The sequence below is a fragment of the Euprymna scolopes genome, chromosome 5 (genome assembly GCF_053919585.1).
Source record: "Euprymna scolopes isolate OS-2025 chromosome 5, ASM5391958v1, whole genome shotgun sequence".
NCBI lineage: Eukaryota > Metazoa > Mollusca > Cephalopoda > Sepiida > Sepiolidae > Euprymna > Euprymna scolopes.
Genome location: NC_136486.1, coordinates 130,936,290 through 130,956,744, shown reverse-complemented (window position 1 = coordinate 130,956,744; position 20,455 = coordinate 130,936,290). Strand labels below are relative to the sequence as shown.

The 20,455-nt window shown below is 33.1% G+C and overlaps 1 protein-coding gene across 1 annotated transcript; it reads right to left on the bottom strand.

Annotated features, from left to right (window-relative positions):
- Positions 1-13,393: 13,393 nt before the first annotated feature.
- Positions 13,394-19,614, bottom strand: LOC145276627 (uncharacterized). Its single transcript, XM_080127819.1, has 4 exons — positions 19,427-19,614; positions 19,297-19,300; positions 18,778-18,904; positions 13,394-13,458 (listed from the first exon to the last, which is right to left on the bottom strand). Exons 1-4 carry the CDS (start codon positions 19,612-19,614, stop codon positions 13,394-13,396), a joined length of 384 nt encoding a protein of 127 aa, XP_079983945.1.
- Between the last annotated feature and the right edge of the window lie 841 nt (positions 19,615-20,455).

Below are 20,455 nucleotides of genomic sequence, written 5' to 3'. Positions count from 1 at the left end.
TGTTTTAATCAATGAAAGAATTTTACTGAAGAATGTGCTTTTGCTGTATAATTTTATGATATGGCGTGTGTTTATGAACTCTTCGATTTGCATTTAATTAGAAACCTTTCGGCAATAATTACAAGGGTTTAATTACTAGAGACTCGTGTTTCATTTTGTTTATAACTGTTTTTTTATAATTGCCTTGACGATTTCTGTCTTTTCATTCCGGAGAATATTTCTGACATGGAAAAAGGAAATGTGAATAGAAATTGAGACGAAACTCTGGGAAGAGAAACAGACAATCGGAAACAAATGTTACAATAAAATAAAAAAAAAACATATTCAACAAAAAGCAAATAAAAAAATCTGTAATAAATGCTTATCAAATTTCATTATTTCTCATACACGTCGGATTAATGTTGGCTATTATTGCGTTTGCCCTTTCCGTGTTTTACACAACCAGGATATTTGTCGCAGAAAAAGTGATCAGTTTTTACATTAGGATTACCATTACAACATCTATTTGATACTCTTTTGTTTTTTACACAGGAATCACCACTTATCAAGGCCCGGAGGCCACTCGAGGAGAAGGGTTAATGAATATGCATTAGTCAATGCGATTATAGCGTAGTAAACATAAGTAGTGAGAATTTTGTAAATTGGATTACTTAGGGGACGGTTCATCAAGAATTTGTTTACGTTGGACTTCAAGACAGTAGTCAGCTGGAAAGCAGGCAATCGGAAGCCAGTTTCACAGGGGTGCAGTTCGAAGTAAGAAACCTTGTTCATGGAATTTACATTTAGGTTTAGGTACAGATAAATAGTGTGGGAAATTATTGATAGTGGTTTTGGCTAGACGAGTGTTTTCGTGAAAGTTTGGCGAGGGGGGGACCATAGATTGAAGCTCAGCTGAGCACTTGCCATGAAAATAACGATAAAGCAGAGGTTGCACGCAACGTTTTTTCTGTGGGAAATAGATTGCAGGGAAGAGAAAAGGGTATCCCCCACTAAACTACGAACATGCGCTATCCTTCCTGTAAGACTAGCAGGAATGCCCGGCGTTGGGCGGACTATTGTAGACAAAGAGAAAAAAAATAGTTGTGTTTGAACACATCTAAACAAAAGGTGTACGTTTTCGATTTCCTAAATTCAATTTTCCACATATATCCATGAAATCATTGAAGCGGTTTAATATTAACTAGCGTGGGTGCCCGGCGTTGCCCGGGTATTTGGAGGTGTGTGTTGAGCAAAAAACAAAGTGATAGTAGGAAGGCAGGCTCGAACTCGTACCGCGAAGGAGGAAAAGAAAGTGAAAAAAACGTGACGTCTTTGCTGTTACGACCACCGCCAAACTGGAAGTGACATAAGTTTAAATTAAGGCTAGACAATCGAAAAGAGGGGATAACTTTCGAAAATATCGGCGAAAAAAAGCGACCCCTCCAGTTGAGGGTGAAAAAATTAATGTATTCAGCCAATTTTCCGGTATTTGTTGTCTGAAGGGCAGCACTTTAAAACGATACTGATCTTGTGAAAATCCGCCGCTTCTTTCAAAAGTTTTCAGCAGACATGCAAACATACATACATAGATTTATGTATTGGTGGCTCAAATTTTCGATTCAAACCGATTAAAAAGTTTGCCCTATCTTTGAATACCCTTTATGAAAAATTTCAAATATTTAGACCAGAAATTGTCTGAGTAATTTGGTAGAGACACCTGAGGTAACTTTTTAAAAACCTTTGACCCCTATTATGACCCCTTAGCGTTTATTGTTTTGGGCTCAAATGAAGTTATTAAGTTAGGTCCATGTCCAAGGAACCTATATCTAAAATTTCAAGTGTTTCGACCCAAAATTATCGGAGAAGTTTGGTAGAGTTCTCAAAGGTCAAATCGTTGAACTTTGACCTCTTAACAACCAAATTTCTGGCCGAAAACGGATGACAAAGATTTTCCCAAATTTCCATACCCTGTATATCAAATTTAGAGTCTGTAGATTGAAAATTGACACAGACAGACATACATACAGACAGACAGACATACACTTTTACTTTTATAGATATATAGATTATTTATTTGTTGCCTATGGACTTACTGTGCCGAGCCAATTTTTAAATAGCATTTTCAAATTTCAGATGTTGAAATCGTTTTGAAAGAGACGATTTTACGTAACCCTTATCAGATTATGCGATCGTTAAAGTAGAAAAAGTAATGTTTTGTTCCAAACTTCACATATTATGCGTCCTAGTCTCTGTACTTCAAGACGGTACTAGAATCATTCTATTTAGCTTTAGATTTCGCAATGTTATCGATGGAATACAAGCACGCATACATACATAGATACATAAATGCATACATACATGCATACACACTAACGGAATCTTTCCTTTATATTATAGATAACAACTTATTTTCATGCGGCTGTATGCATATATGTACGTGCGTCTGATGTGTATTAGAAAACTAAGTCGTCGATAAAAGTATAGCAATAGAGACCGTAACGAATTTATTAGAAAGATATATCTATATGAATCGCAAGACCTCAAATTCATTTTAAGGGATAACAACAGTTGGAATTAATTATTCTGGTTTCCAGTCATCCACATCAACTGACCTACACCTCCGTCATGCTGCCTTCCTTTACCTTTCTTATTTCAACCTATCCGTTAGTTTAACTGGTTTATCGCCTCCCATTATCCGGGGAACATCACCTCTAATTGCTATAGTGTTTCAATGTTAATGATCCAGGTTCTCTCCTGACTTGCGAAGAAACTGTAGGCTCCCCCAAATTATAGTTTGTACTGTGCTTGTGAATAGTTATCCTAAAGCATTGAATTTAATTTTCAAAAATAAATAAATGAATAAATCCCATCGCAGTAAAACCATTTATTTTCTCATACAGGAATTGATTTGGGGGAAATATTAACTGACGTTAATGTTTCTAACTGAGATTAATCATCTGCCACACTATGTTAAAGACCAATGTGTAATTATTGTATATACATTTTTATCTGGACTCGAATCTTATCACGCAAAAATTAGCCAATGAAACAATAGCCTATTATCCAGTCTCCCCTTCGGGAAACCATTTCCATATACTGTGGAATTAGGTAAAAACATATAGCAAGTCAGACAACTGAAGAACACCTACCCTTCCGCCGGTAATGAACCATTAAAATTGTCCAGTCTATGATAAAAAAATAAACGATGCGTGTCATTTATTTACATCACCTAAAATAACCATAATAATAAAGAATATATTAAAAATTAAATTACTAACATAATTCTATCATTTTATATAAATGTTTTACTAATATAATGTAGATAAATACTAAGCTCAGCATAATTCGTTCCGTTGATTTTGACGTCATTATTAGGATAATGAGAAAAATGAATTTAAAATAATTCTTTTATGGTCTACCTAATGCAATATTTCATGTGCATTTTGCTATTATAAATTGTCGTATTTCAGGTAACTTTTTGCACATAAAACCACACACACACACACACACACACACACACACACACACACACACACACACACACATATATATATATATATATATATATATATAGTCTGACAATACTGCTTACCAAAGGTTAAGTAACTAATGAAGTTTCACGAGCTTAATGCAAGAGTGCTCAATACCGAAGTAGAACATGGTATACTCTTTGTTTGCTTTTACATAACTAGTAATATATTGCTACACAGTCATGAGCATGTTCTGGCCAGCTAGTAACCAGTAACAAGAAACCTGTTCAGGCGATACAGCTTATACGAAAGCGAAGTTTGCTTTCGTATGAGCTGTATCGCCTGAATAGATTTTTAGTTACTGGTAACTAGCTAACCGCAACATGCTCATGACTTTGTAGCAACATGTTACGGAAAAACAAATACAGAATATATATACGGTTAGAAGCGCCGACAGTCGTTTGGGCGATCGAGCTTCGATCTTGGCTTGAGGTAGTTGCTTGCCTAGCCGCACTGATGAGCTGTGAAACAGCGAAACAGTACTGTATATGGATGACTATAATGCTCCCTATCTTACGTTGAGCATGTGGGAAGTGATATACAAATTACCACGAGCGTATGAAGCGATGCTCTTCGTGTAAACAAATTGAGCTTAGGTACTTTGTCAAAACATTGTTAAGTCACTGCCCGCATAGCAGCAGACGTATAGCGCAACGGTTAGAAGCGCCGACTGTCGTTTGGGCGATCGGTTTTCGATCCTGGCTTGAGGTAGTTGCTCGTTTAGCCGCACTGATGAGCTGTGAGGCAGCGAAACACTAAACAGTAGTGTATATTGATGGCTATATATATATATATATATATATATATATATATATATATATATATATATATATATATATATGACAACAGGTGAAGTGGTGTATAACTAAAATAAAAAAGGCCGGCATATGTAACACGGGAATCAGTTTATTTCACTTTACAATGTATCGTTTGTCTTAATTAACTCATTATAGTGTTTGTTTTTAATAGATTGAACGCAATTTTAAAATACTTGAAATAAATACTTTATAGGTCAATAAAATAATAACAAAGATGTTGATATCAAGTCGAATAGTATATTCTTGGTATATTTGTGATGACATTTAGCGTTACAGGTAAGGTTAATTCACTTTCAAATTTTATGTTGTCTTTTGTTAGTGCACGAACTGTTTTAAAATTTTCTCCATGTGTCAAAATCGACAGATATTGCAGTTAAATAGTTTTATTTAGAATATTGACTACGATTCTTATCTGCTTCTTAATTTGATCAAGTTTGCCTGACTCTGTATCTATTATTTCTTTTGTTTCTACAGTTCACCGCTTTGTAGCTAATTTTGTTACAATTGCTCCATGTCTTGTTTTACAATAAACGCACCGTCGTCTAATGGTGTCCTCCGCAACGACTGCATTCTCTGTTTTTTCGATGGAGGTTTTTTTTTTTTTTTTTTTAACTTATCCTTAATTTTTCAAATACAAGCTGTTATTAGAACAAGAGATTATTTGAAATTCAGATTTGCGTCGTGATTTCTCGAATCCTCGTCGCCAGTTGTAGTGATCATAGGTTAATAAAAAAATAACACGGGCGCGAATATCAAGCCGGGCAGTACAGTTTTGGTAAAACGTTGTACATTAATAACCCGGATAACGAAAGTATTTTCTCTCGCCGTTATTTAGCCCCCTCAGTCAGTCACTAGTGGTTCACTGTATTTTCTTTTTCTACCAAGGTAGTCATCATTTATCAAGGCCCGGAATCCACTCGGGGATAAGGGTTATTGTGTGTAGAGTACGCTAGTGTTAGAGATTTGATAAACTGTCTTACTTAAGGAGGCGGTTCATCAGGAATTTGTTCACATTGGACTTGAAGATGTCCATGTTGTAGTCAGGTGGAAAACAGGCAACTGGAAGAGAGTTCCACAGGCGTGCACTTCTAAGAAAGAAGCTTTGTTCATTGAATCTACGTTTTAAGTTTTGCACAGATAAGGAGTGGGGAAATTTTTTGACAGTGGTTTCAGCTAGGCGGGTGTTTATGGGAAAAAATGGCGAGGGGGGACCAGAGATTGGAGCTCAGACGATGGTAGTAACGATAAAACAAAGACAGGCTCGCAACGTCTCTCCTGTGGGAGAGAGGTTGCAGGGAAGAGAAAAGTACATCACCCACTAGGCCACGAAGTCTATTTTGTACTCTGTCAAGGCAGGATAGGCTGTTTTTAGCAACTCCTGTCCAGATGTGGCATCAGGACTCCATCCTAAGACGTACTTGGCTTTTATACATATACAGAATTGCATCAAGGGTAAGATATCTTCTGGAGGGGTAGAAGGATCCTACCATTTTTCCAGTGACCTTGGCAACTGAGTTGATGTACGTATTCCATTTCAGGTCAGGAGTAAAGGTCAAGCCCAGAAGCTTATCAAAACATGGAGCTTTTCCTAGACGAGAGCCACCCATTTCAATTGATGCCAGATGGGGATCAGAGCGTTGATGATGTAAAGATAGGAGCTCTGTTTTAGATGCATTAAAAGTAACCAGTCACCTCCTCCCGCACTGTACCACGCGCTCAAGATCAGAGGAGAGAGAATCAGAGAGAACTTTATCGTTTACGACCGTTGATGTGTTGCCATAGATGGTCGTGTCATCAGCATAGATGTCAACGAATGATTTAAGTGTGTGTTTGGGGAGATCATTAATGTATATCAAGAAGAGAGTTGGGCCTAGGATGGACCCCTGAGGGACTCCAGCATTAATATTGATGGCCTCTGATTTCTGCCCATCAACTACCACTTTTATGAGCCTATCGGAGAGAAATGATGTTATGATCGAGAAAACATTTCCAGTTATACCGTAGCTGGAAATCTTGTGAAGTAGGCCCTTATGCCATACCTTATCGAACGCCTTTGATAGGTCAAGAGCAAATGCCATAGAGAGGAAGACTTTTTCAAGAGATTCGCTAATCCTATGAGATATCCTAGTTAGCACATCTGCTGTAGATATGGCAGAACGGAAACCATATTGCATGTCACTAAGAAGGTTATTTCTGTTGAGGTGGTTGACTACTTCTCTATTTAATATGGATTCCAGCAGCTTACTCATAACACACAGGAGACTTATTGGTCTGTACTGAGAGGGAGATGACTTATCACTTGAGTTAGCTTGGCGACATCACGCACAGATATTTGTATGTTGCAGAGCGTGTTGTCCGTTATAGGAGGAAATACAGGGAGTTGATGGTCATTGTTGCATACGGTAGAATTAGCTGCAAAGTTCTTGGCAAAAAGTTTGGACTTGTCTGATGCTTACAAGATGACCTCAGATCTATTGATAATGGTTGGGATAGAACGCACGCTTCTGTTCAGGATCCTGTTTGCTATTTGCCAAAACTGGTGGGAACCAAGCCGCTGATCAGCTACTTTGGATTTGACGGACTGAGCATATACCTCTCTTGCATTTTTTATTACTCTTTTACAGTGATTGCTAGCAGTCCTGAAGGAAGCTTTTGTCTCAGTGCATCTATTACGTTGGTAGCTATGGAAAAAGTGATTTCTGTGCGCGATGGCAGCAGCACATTCTGGGGAGAACCATGGCTGGCTGTTTGGTTTTTGTTGGAATTTTTGGATGGTATCAATCGGTCTATGCCTGCAATTAGCCATTCGGTCAGGTCTAATACTATGGAGGGCACATCTTTTTTAAACATAGAATGCAGTGGTAGATCAGATATGAATGTACGGAAGCTACCACGATAGGATCTAACACAAGGTCGGAATGTAGGATAAATAAGCCAGCACCTCTAAAAAAAGAAGCAATCTAGTCCTAAAAATATACGTCTGAGTAGCACCGTCCGCATTCTCCGATAAGGGTGCTTCAGGCACGAAGCGGTAAACTTCTGTTTCCAATGCATATAAGAGTGGACCTTCTAGGGCAACCCAGAAGATTTGCCTCCGTACCATAGCTAAGAGGCCACCGGAATAGCTCAGATTCTACCAGATTGATTGTCACACGCGTTCCATTCGCCTGTGGTTCGTTCTACTCTCTCTGAATTGTAGACGAATTTATTTGAGTTCCTTCATACAAAAAGTAAGTTTAAGATCACAAGTAATATAAACACACACATTGAATTGAACTATAGACTAAATTGTTTTAAAAAATAGAACACAGTTGCTTGAAGTAAGACTATTTATTTGCATTTTTTAAAATTACTTTTTTCTCTACATCCCAGCGACTATTGACGTTGTTATTTTAGTTTGTTGCGTGATTTTACTTTTTTTTTTGTTTAAATTGTTCCGTTGAAGGGGCGGCTTATTATGCGTATCATTTTGTATTGAAAGCGTTTGCTCTTGTAATATACTTTACTATTTTTTAATAGATGTTTCCAAACCTGTTAAAGGCATAATGATGCGATTTTGCAATTTATGCGTTGAACGAATATCATAAAGAAATCAGCCGAAAATTGAAGGAGAGTAAGATAGACAAACAGCATTTGTGAATGGACGTACAAGAATATAAACTAACCCAAACGTATTCTGCAGCTTCTGGTGAAAATATTTAATAACATAAACAGGACGTGGCACTGATATCATTTCCTTTACAATTTGACGTTGTGTTAGTGGATGAAATATCAGCTAAAATACACAATTAAGGAATACTATTTGTATATGACTTTGTTCATGATATTAGAACATCCTGCTCAAAAGGATTGGTTAAATTTGTTATGTTCCACGGTCCTGGTATTGTTTGGCACTATAGGAGCGGTTATAACTTTGTGATTCATTCAGATGCCATCTTCTTTTTCGGATGTAAATTTTGTTTAAAACATTAACTACGCTGTTAAATCTGATCAGTTAAAATATTTGAAGAGTTTAACTTTATAAATTGTAATAAACTTGTAGATAAGATATAGTAAGTATTAAGAGACGAGGGAAGAAGGTGTCCTGGATAGAAGTAAGAGAGTCTGGTGATTATATATATATATATATATATATATATATATATATAAAGTTGAATGTGTATGTGTGTGTGTCTGGTCACGAATAGGCTCCTATATGGTTGACTATTTTAAAAAACTGATTACATATTATGATGGAAGATGTATCGAGACACAGGAATGGGTATGCTTGATCTGGCAGAACGGTGGTTCATTAAAATTGAGGGGTCTGCGTTCGCGCCTGGTCCACAAAGTATGGAAATAAAAAATTTAAAATTAAAAAAAAAACGTTTACAAGTGTTTTTTTTCTATATACGTACATAAGAATACTTTGATAAGTATGTTTCAACTTAAATAGGGGTGGTATAATAAAATTGTGAGGTCTTCGTTCGCGCCTGGGCTCCATAGAATGGAAATAGACACAAACTTTAATAAAGACTTTTCATATCTATCTCCGTAAGTATACTTTGATACTTATGTTTCAGTTTGAAGAAATATGGTAAAATAAAATTATGGGATGTTCGTTCGCGCCTGACCTCCATAGAATGGAAACATGTCACAAAGTTTAACAAGGTTTTTTAATATAGATCCACAGAATATTGTGATAAGTGTTTGAGTGTGAACCGGTATGGTATAATAAATTATGATGTTTATCTATTTTATTTTTACTTTCATCATAGTTTACTTTGATTTTGATACCCCCAAGTTCGAAGCTATCTCTTTACAATCCTTCCTTTTTATAGTCTATCATACTTTCATAAATCAGAGTGCATTTTCTGTAGGCTGTTTTTGAACCCAGTCAACGACGGGTACTTTTGCTAATATATATATATATATATATATATATATATATATATATATATCTGTGTGTGTGTGTTCTAAAAGTATTAAGGCACCAACTCGGCACTTGAAATTTAATACAATGTACATGGAATATTTTCACTAATTTTATTTTTTTTACATGGAAGTCACCATAATCAAGGCCCGGAGGCCACTCGGGGATAAAGGTTATTACGTGTACAGTAATCAATGGGACAATATCGTAGTAATTGTTAGTAATGGAGATCTGATAAAGTGTCTTACTTAAAGGGGCGGTTTATCAGGAATTTGTTTATGTTGGACTTGAAGACATCCAAGTTTTAGTCAGATGGGAAACAGGCCAACGAAAGAGAGTTCCACGGGCGTGCACTTCTAAGAAAGAAGATTTGTTCATGGAATCTACGTTTTGATTAAGGAACAGATAAAGAGTGGGGAAAATTATTGACAGTGGTTTCAGCTAGACGGGCGTTTTCATAAAAGATTGGCGAGGAGGGACCAGAGATTGGAGCTCAGACTAACACTTGCCATGGAAATAACGATAAAATAACGACAGGTTCGCAAAGCCCCTTCTCCCATTGTACCACGCACTCAAGATCAGAGGATAGAGTATCAGAGAGAACTTTGTTATTTATGGAATTTGATGTGTTGCCATAGATGGTCGTGTCATCAGCATAGATGTCACCGAATGATTTAATTATGTGTTCTGGAATCAGGAAGAGAGTTGCGCCCAGAATGGACCCCCAAGGGACACCAGCATTAATACTGTGGGTATCTGATTTCTGCCCACCAACCACTAATTTATGAGCCTATCAGAGACAGATTATTCAATAATTGAGAAAACATTTCCAGTTATAGCTTTTTTATTGAAGATTCTCCAAATACCATCAACAATTTTAATCGAATACGTTATTTCAGTAGAGATCTTCGTCTCGCGTTTACGTACTTCAGTAAAATGCATACATTTAGATGTAATGTTAAACATGATCTTGTTGCACAACTCACTCAGAATGACTCTACAAATCTAACATCAAATTAGAGTAGCTCCTTACGTCTCAGTGACAGTGACCTATGCAAATATGAATAAAATTACAAAAAGAAAATTACATTATCGATAAAAATAAATTTGTATTCGTTTAATGCTCAGTTCTAGAAATGGGACGTACTACACTCAATCGAAAATGGAAAGTGATTAAACTTGTTATCATAAATTATTCTCTGGAATATTCCCTTTCAAGAAAAACAAGAAAAAAAAACTTTTCCAAATTACATACTCAAGTTTTCACTGGGGGAAACATGTAGTGGGTGGACTTTATGTATTATATAAGCGATTTTGTATTTCGATTGGAAACACAAGTGTGAGATCATCTTACGGAACACGTGTAGAAAATATTGCTTACCAAGCGAGCAAATTACAGGAAATGCCCTGATAAAAAAATATTTGAAACCAAAAAAAAAAAAAAAAAAAAAAACTGAAAAAAAAAAAAAATTAAAAAGACACTGATAGAGAAAAGTTTAACATTTTAACTGAAAACAAACACAGATGTTTGTCGTTTTGTAATTTGTTTTCTTTTGGCGATAAAATACATTTGTATTTTAGCGAAATTAATCTTCAGAGGTAAATAATTCCTTGAATCTTGGGCAGATTGCATCGGAAACCGATTATTTTTCTGCTCGGACCAAACGTATTTGCTGATTTGTAGCACGTGCATTTTAAACCATTGTAATTAATTTTATACATTAATTATCATATTATCATTACTAATTATCATATTATTATTATTATTATTATCATTATTATTACCAATTATCATATTATTATCTTATTATTATCATTAATTGTTATATTTTTAATATTATATTAATTATTTTATTATTTTATTATTATTATTATTATTAATTATCATATGATAATAATAATAATTATTATTAGTCATTATATTATTAATTATTATTATATTAATTATTATATTATTAATTATCATTATATTATTAATTATTATTATAATTATTATTATAATTATTATTATTATCAATTATTATTTTTATTAGTAAAAAAATTATTATTATTATTAATTATATTATAATTATTATTAATTATCATATCATTATTATTAATTATTATATTATTATTATTAATAATTATAATATTATTATTAATTATGATATTATTATTAACTATTATATTATTATTATTAATTATCATGTTATTATTATTATTATTATTAATGTTATTAATTATGGTATTATTAATTATCTTATTATTATTAATTATATTGCCATGATTAATGTATAACCATTTCATGAAGACAATTCAAGTATCATTAATATTTTGTCCGCAATATAATCATCTATGTTAACTGAAAACCACTTTTATTAAACAGAAAGAGTGAAATTTTCCGTGATGATAATCTCTGTATTTACACAAAACTATTGACCATTCACCCAGAAGAATTTCATTGGAACATCCTACGACATCCTGAATACTCTCATGTCTCAGCTGTATCCTATAATTACTTATTTCTAAGATTATAAAACTATATGTTAGCATAACTGCAAGAGATTGCACATGCATTAGATTCAGATACAATTGTACAAACTCGGTGACAAATAGAATCAAGTTATCGACTGCAAAGCTTGTTATTGTAATGAATAGAACATTTCAAAAATACTCATTTTCTATATGAAATTTTGAATCAAAATAATGCTTTCGCACAACCATAATATATTTGAAAAAAAAATCGAAGCATCATAAATAGTGATACGTAATCAATAGCGGTTGGTGATAAAGACATGACCGCGAATTGTCTGCAAAATTGGTAAGAGAGCACATTTTAGATATCAACTAAAAGGTCATGTAGAGTACTGCCACTATAATTTTTTTTAAATTACATGGAAAGCCAACGCTTGTAATCATCCTTAGTTTAAAGGAAAAATATTGTTGTGAAATAGAAAATAATGTGTAAGAATGATTTAAGCAAGGGGAGATAATTAGCAATCTGCAAAAGCTTGTTGTCACTAAGATTCTAGGATACACCAGCGAATTTTCCAAGTGGGTGCTTATAGAACCACTCATCTACTGATATGAGTGCAAAGATTGCTGAGATCTTAGAGAGGCTTATTGCACCCCAAATTCTAGTGAAATCACATATTCGTTGTGGGGCGGAAGTCAATGGTAAGTGCTTACTGTAATAGTGCAAAGTTTTTTTGCAAAGCTTATTAAAAGAGGTGAAAAACTTCAGGAAATCAGAGTAGACTTGTTACGCTAAAAATATCACTAAGTGTAATCAGTAAGTAATTGCTGTCGGTGGCCTGTGTGATAACTCTTTGTACTAACAAATAATAATAATAATAATAATAATAATAATAATAATAATAATAATAATAATAATAATTCTCGAATTATAAGTCATGTTAAATTTCAGAAGAGTTCCTGATGGGTTGTTATTCTATACAAGTCTTGGAGATGAAGAATTCTCGGTGGGCAGCTGTTCTGTACAGGTTCTGGACTTTATAATTTTGCAGTCAAAGAGTAAAAGATCCTTGTCGCGTTTACACACACACACACACACACACACATACACACACACACACACACACACACACACACACACACACACACACACACACACACACGCGCGCGCACACACACACACAAATATGCGCTGGAATGCTAAAAATATTTATTTTTATGAAGCAATTCTGGTTTCTGATTGGCTGATAGAAGAACGTGAATTAATTTGATTTGTCAGTTCCCATCAGCAGTTTTTAAACAGAATCCCCCTCAAATTTGAGGGAGTATACCTTCATTAAATATTAAAAAAATATTTCAACATAATAATAATTATACAGTTATTATTATCATTATTATTATTATTATTATTATTATTATTATTATTATTGTTATTATTATTACTATTATTATTATTATTATTATTATTATTACTACTACTACTACTAATAATAATAATAATCAAATAAGAAATGAAAGAGAAAGTTGGAAAGGAATTCTTCAGAGAAACAAGAAAACTCATAGAAAGTAAACTATATAGTAGAAACTTAATTAAAGGTATAAACACATAGGAAGGTTCCCTAGTAAGATACTCTAGACCATTATAGGTTTGACCAAAAAGAACTGAGATATCTCGACCAAGTGGACCAGGAAATGTATGACTATGCACGATGAACTACATCCAAAGGATGATACTGACCGACTCCATGAAATGTGTAATAGAAGACTGCATAAATGATACAAGAAAAGAATTAGAAAAAAAATCATAATGCAAAACATCGAAAGAACAATTACATTAATGCAGTAAAAGACACTGAAAAAACAAACAAGACAGAAACAGAAGAAACAAGGGATAAGGCGAGAAAAGAAAAATAGGAAGAGAACCAATTACATGGACGATTCATAGGATGACAAAAGATGGGATTATCGAAAACACTAGACCGTGGCTATAAAAAAGGAAACGTAAACAGAGAAACTGAATCTCTAAAAACAACTACACAGGATCACGCGAACAAAAATAACTACATCAAAGCAAAGATCGATAAGACACAAAAAATAACAAATGCAGACTTTACATATAAAGAGATGAAACAATAATTAACATAATAAACGAATGCAGCAAACTAGCCCCCCCCCCAATAAAAGGATATACGCAATCAAGTGAGAAAGGCAATACACTGGGAATTATGGTAACAACTGAATCTTGAACACCTAGACAACCAGTATAAGCGCAAACCGGTAGCGGTACTAAAACATGAAAATCACAAACCTATGGGACATGGTCATACAAACGGATAACCCTATCCAAGCAAGAAGACCAACGCCCATACTAGTTAGTAATAAGGAAAAAAACCTGCACGATTATAGATTTTGCCATTCCAGCAGACCACAGAGTGAAGATCTAAGAGACGGAGAAACGGAGCAAATGCACTGAACTGACCAGAGAGCTCAAAGAGATATCAAAGATGAGAAAAAAAGTTACAATAACACCGCTAATAGTAGGAGCGCTAGTGACAATACCGAAAAATTTTGTAAAGAAAATGGGAGAAATTGGAATCAAAGTAATGGCTGATAAGATACAACATAATAACATTAATGAAAAATGCTGAAATATTTAGAAAAACCCTGGAACGCGGAAACTAATACACATGAGTGATAGGCCAAACTGGTCATGCTACAGATGTAAAACACAAAGAGGAAAAATCATGATAATTGAAACTGTATAATTGTAAGTAACTCGCTACGTTGCTAGTGTCCCCCATTTCTTGTGGGTGTCACCATAAACTGGCGCCACACCAAATAAGCGAGGAGAGTAAATGAATGTGGAAAAACCGAGGAGAAAAAGCACGAGTCAGACATTCGCTGGATGCATGCAAAGGGGACTAGGATTTGGGGAGGCATTTTGCTACCCAAATTCCAGTAGATACCAATTATCGAAGCCAACGAGAAATCAATGATAAGCGGCTGTTGCGATAGTGTAAATTCATCTGCAATGGTTATCGAAAGAGCTAGAGAGTACTGGAAATCTGGGGAGACTTGTTGTCGCTCATATTCCGGAGAATGCCACAAGTTGTTCTCACAGAGAAATTTTTGATAATAGCCTGTGTGATTTCTCCTAGTGAGTAAATAATAATAATAATAATAATAATAATAATAATAATAATAATGATAATAATAATAATAATGATAATAATAATGATAATAATAATAATAACAATAATAATAATAATGATAATAGTGATAATAATAATAATGAGAATAATGATGATGATAATAATAATAATGATAATAATAACAACAATAATAGTAATAAAATAATAATAATAATAATAACAATAATAATGATGATGATAATAATAATAATAATAATGATAATAATAACAACAATAATAGTAATAAAATAATAATAATAATAACAATAATAATGATGATGATAATAATAATAATAATGATAATAATAACAACAATAATAGTAATAAAATAATAATAATAACAATAATAATGATGATAATAATAACAATAATAATAATAACAATAATAATAATGATAATAATATAAATAATAATAATAATAATAATAATAATAATAATAATAATAATAACTAGCGGAACCTGTGGAAATTACACAGCAGCATTTTTCATATGCAATAAATTCTTGGATATGGTACTAATTATGTTAATATTTTTCATCATTTGTAACTCACCATTTCGTCCACCTCACTAAAGTAATAACTTTGATATATTGTGTAGGCTGATTATTTCATTACAAATACACACATCAATTAACTCACATTTCATCATTTTTCATTCTTGGATATGTTACTAATTTCGACAATATTATTTTTATATTTTTAAGCAACATTATCGCCCAACCTTACTAAAATAATAACTTTGATATATTTGCTGGACTGCTTATTTCATTTCAAACAAACCAATCAATTAATCTCCATTTCATCATTTTTTTTATAATTCTTGGATACGTTACTAATTTCGGCAATCATTTTTCATAATTTGTACCCACATTATCTCCCCCTCCTTAATAAAATAATAACTTTGATGTATTGTCTGGGCTTGTTATTTCATTACAAACAAACTAATGCATGAAATCACATTTCAACATTTTTCTTAATTCTTGGATATGTTACTTATTTCGACAATCATTTTTCATAATTTTAACCCATATTTTTCGCACCTCTCCCTTTACTAAATAATAACTTTGATTTATTGTCTAGGCTGATTATCTTATTTCAAACACACCAATCAATTAACTCACATTTCATCATTTTTTATGATTCTTTGATATGTTACTAATTTCGACAATCATTTTTCATAAGGTAAACACACCCTATAGCTCCCCCCTTACTAAAATAATAACTTTGATACATTGTCTGGTCTGATTTTTTCATTACACCACACTAATCAAGTAACTCATATTTAATCATTTTTTATTATTCTTGGATATGTTACTAATTTCGATAATCATTTTTCATGTTAAATACACCTTATAGCTCCAACCTTACTAAAATAATAACTTTGATATATTGTGTGGGCTGATTTTTTTCATTACAACACACTAATCAATTAACTCACATTTCATTATTTTTCATAATTCTTGGATATTTTACTAATTTCGACAATAATTTTTCATCATTTAAACCGACGCCATTACCCCCCCCTTACTAAAATAATAACTTTGATATATTTTCTGGTCTGATTATTTCATTGCGAACGCATTATTGCATTAAATCAAATATTATCATTTTTCATAATTCTTGGATATGTTACTAATTTCGACAATCATTTTTCATAATTAAAACCATCCTTATCGCCCTCTCTTACTAACATAATCATAATAACTTTGATATATTTGCTGGACTGATTATTTTATTATAAACACACCAATCAATAAACACGCTTTTCATCATTTTTCTTAATTCTTGGATATGTTACTTTTAATTTCAACCATAATCTTTTATAATTAAAACCATCCCTACGGCCCTCTCTTACTAAAATAATAACTTTGATATATTGTCAGGGCTGATTATTTCATTACAAACACACCAATCAACTAACATTTCATCATTTTTCGTAATTCTTGGATATGTTACTAATTTCGACAATAATTTTTCATAATTTTAGCCCTCCTTATTGTTTTTCCCCTTACTTAAATAATAATAGTTGATGGCGAGAAAAAAATAGTAAGCGGTTTATGCGATAACGCAAAGCTATTTGTAATCGTTATCGAAAAAGATTGAGAGTACTAAAAATCAGGGATTACTTATTGCCACTCAGAATTTAAAGAATATCACCGTGAGCAACCATTGAAAAGATATTGTGCGAGGACTCTTAGTAGGTAAATAATAATAATAATAATAATAATAATAATAATAATAATAATAATAATAAAGATATTACCTATAATAGTAGAAACACTAAAAACAATTCCGAAAAACTTTGAAAAAAGAATGGGGGAAATTGGAATTAGAGGAATAGCTGGAAAGATACAGCGAATAACAATAATGAAAGCAGCTGAAATATTAAGAAAACCCCTTGGACGCGGAGACTAATACACATGGGCCACATGCGCAGACCAGACGAGCTGCTGCAGAGACAAAACATAAAGAAGCGTTACATGGAACCAAGACTATTGAAGTTGCACGTCTATCACCTCTCCCCTTCTATTACCCAATCACCGCCCCCTCAAAAGAATGAAGCTAAATAAGTAAGGGTCAAGGATGATGGAAAGACCGAGGAGAGAGCACTCCGCTGGCCACGTGCGAAGAGAATTGGGACTTTGGAAAGGCTTACTGCCAATCAGATTTCAGTGGAGAAATGCACATGCTAGTGAGAAATCAATAGTTGCGATAATGCAAATTCATTTGTAAATGTTTTAAGCAGAGGTTGAGAGTACTGGAAAACTGGGGAGACTTGTTGTCACTTATCTACTAGGGAACACCGAAGGTTGTTTTCAAGGAGAGATTCTTTATGACCTGTGTGCAAGCTCCTTGTGAGCAAATAATAATGAATGACAAAAGATTGGAATAAATGACAGACCTCCGCTGAAAATACTTGGACATGGATGCGATAAGGATACGTCAATAGAGAAACTGAATCCATAACAACTGCAGCACAAGATAACTCAATAAGAACCAACCACATTAGATCAAAGATTAGCAAAACACAAGAAAACAGCAAATGCTGACTCTGTGGACAAATCGAAAAAGAACCAATAAAATATATAGATCAGATTTAGTTCTGTTCGAAAAAAGAAGTAATTGCTGAAGACGGCTTTAGTATCAGTACATTTCGTTGAAAGACATAGAAAAAAATGATTTCTATGCGCAATGGCAGCGATACTTTCTGGAAAGAACTGTTAGCGTTTTGCTTGAGTTATGCATTTATATATACAGAATATCCTGTACATCTACAAGGACCCCATTCACTCATGTTTGTGATGATGTTGCCGCACCTGGGCTGGCGCATCTGCTACTAGTCTTTCACTTCTAGACAGTATTAAAAATGAGTTCCCAATCTAATACGTTCCGCATTGTCAACCAAACTCTAATCTGTGTCCGATCGATTAAATGTGACATCTATGTGCCTATTTTATAAGTATGTTAATAGGTGCTTCGACAAATTTCAAGCCTTTACACCCCCACGACGTAAATAACATCGACTAACCCGACAAGCAGCAAAATCCCACGGCTACACTGTTAAAATCTCTAGATACCGGAAATAGTTCTTTTACAATTGTGTCTTCCCTTGAACTGCTAGACTTTGGAATTCACTCCCGGATCCCTTCTTTCCTGACTGTACATACAGAAGTTCAAGTGTAATGTGAACATACATCTTGCTGCTAACCTCAGAACATAGTACGTCTGAAAGTTTTATCCCAAATAGTGGCTCCTTATGTCCGAGTGGAACAGTGCCTTATTTTGGATGAAAAACTATATTAATCTGTGACATAATATTAAAGTTTGACATTATATTAATATGTGGCATAATATTAAATTTTGACATTATATTAATCTGTGGCATAATATTACACTTTGACATTATATTAATCTGTGGCATAATATTAAACTTTGACATCATGTTTATCTGTGGCATAATATTACACTTTGACATTATATTAATCTGTGGCATAATATTAAACTTTGACATCATGTTTATCTGTGACATAATATTAAACTTTGACATTATATTAATATGTGGCATAATATTAAAGTTTGACATTATATTAATCTGTGACATAATATTAAAGTTTGACATTATATTAATATGTGGCATAATATTAAAGTTTGACATTATATTAATCTGTGGCATAATATTACACTTTGACATTATATTAATCTGTGGCATAATATTAAACTTTGACATCATATTAATCTGTGGCATAATTTTAAACTCTGACATTATATTAATCTGTGGCATAATATTAAACTTTGACATTATATTAATCTGTGGTATAATATTAAACTTTGACATTATATTAATCTGTGGTATAATATTAAACTTTGACATTATATTAATCTGTGGTATAATATTAAACTTTGACATTATACTAATCTGTGGCATAATATTAAACTTTGATATTATATTAATCTGTGACATAATATTAAACTTTGACATTATATTAATCTGTGGCATATTATTAAACTTTGATATTATATTAATCTGTGGCATAATATTAACTTTGACATTATATTAATCTGTAACATAATATTAATCTGTGACATAAAATACATCTGTGACATAATATAAATCTGTGACATAATAGTAAACTTTGACATTATATTAATCTGTGACATAATATAAATCTGTGACATAATAGTAAACTTTGACATTATATTAATCTGTGACATAATATGAATCTGTGACATTATATTAATCTGTGACACAATATTAATCTGTGACATAATATTAAACTTTGACATTATATAAATCTATGGCATAATATTAATCTGTGACATAATATTAATCTGTGGCATAATATTAATATGTGACATAATTTTAATATATAACATAATATTAATCTGCAACATAATATTAAACTGCACCAGACAGATGAAAAGGTAGGATGAGCACTATAAATAACTTTGCTTGTTTCTTTGCTGTAAAAATAATCTTATTAAAGTTAAAAGATCAAATCGTCTGCATAATGAAAATTAAAAAGAAAAATGTTCCTGTAAAATATCTCGCGATTAAGGACTATGTTTTACCTGCATCAATAATATAAGTGCAATTTACTAATTCTCAAATTCTTGTTCTGTATTAGTTGGCGATGGAGCGAACAACCTTACTGACAAGAACTGCGACAAGCTATCTCTCTCTCCCGATTCAATTTGGTACAAGGTAGGCATGTTCGAGATCACTTCTGTCAATTCAGGCCGAGCCCCATATGGTCGGTTGCGGTTTGGATTCATGAGGACACAAATAATAAATGCCGTCCATGCGATGGTTTCTTGGAATCCAGAAAAAATGAAACCAATCTTTGAAAGATTTTACTTATTTTAGTGTTCATTAGAATCACTATCCGAGCACGTATGACCCAAAATAAATATGGCGGACAGACACCGCTACGTGGCGACAATATAACAGCGCTTTAACACAACAAAACGTATTGGTGACATTATATTTCGTAAAAGTGGAGATTATATATTGAAATTATGTATTTGAATATCGTTGTTGAAGACGTCTTATTCTTCTTTTTAATAACAGCCC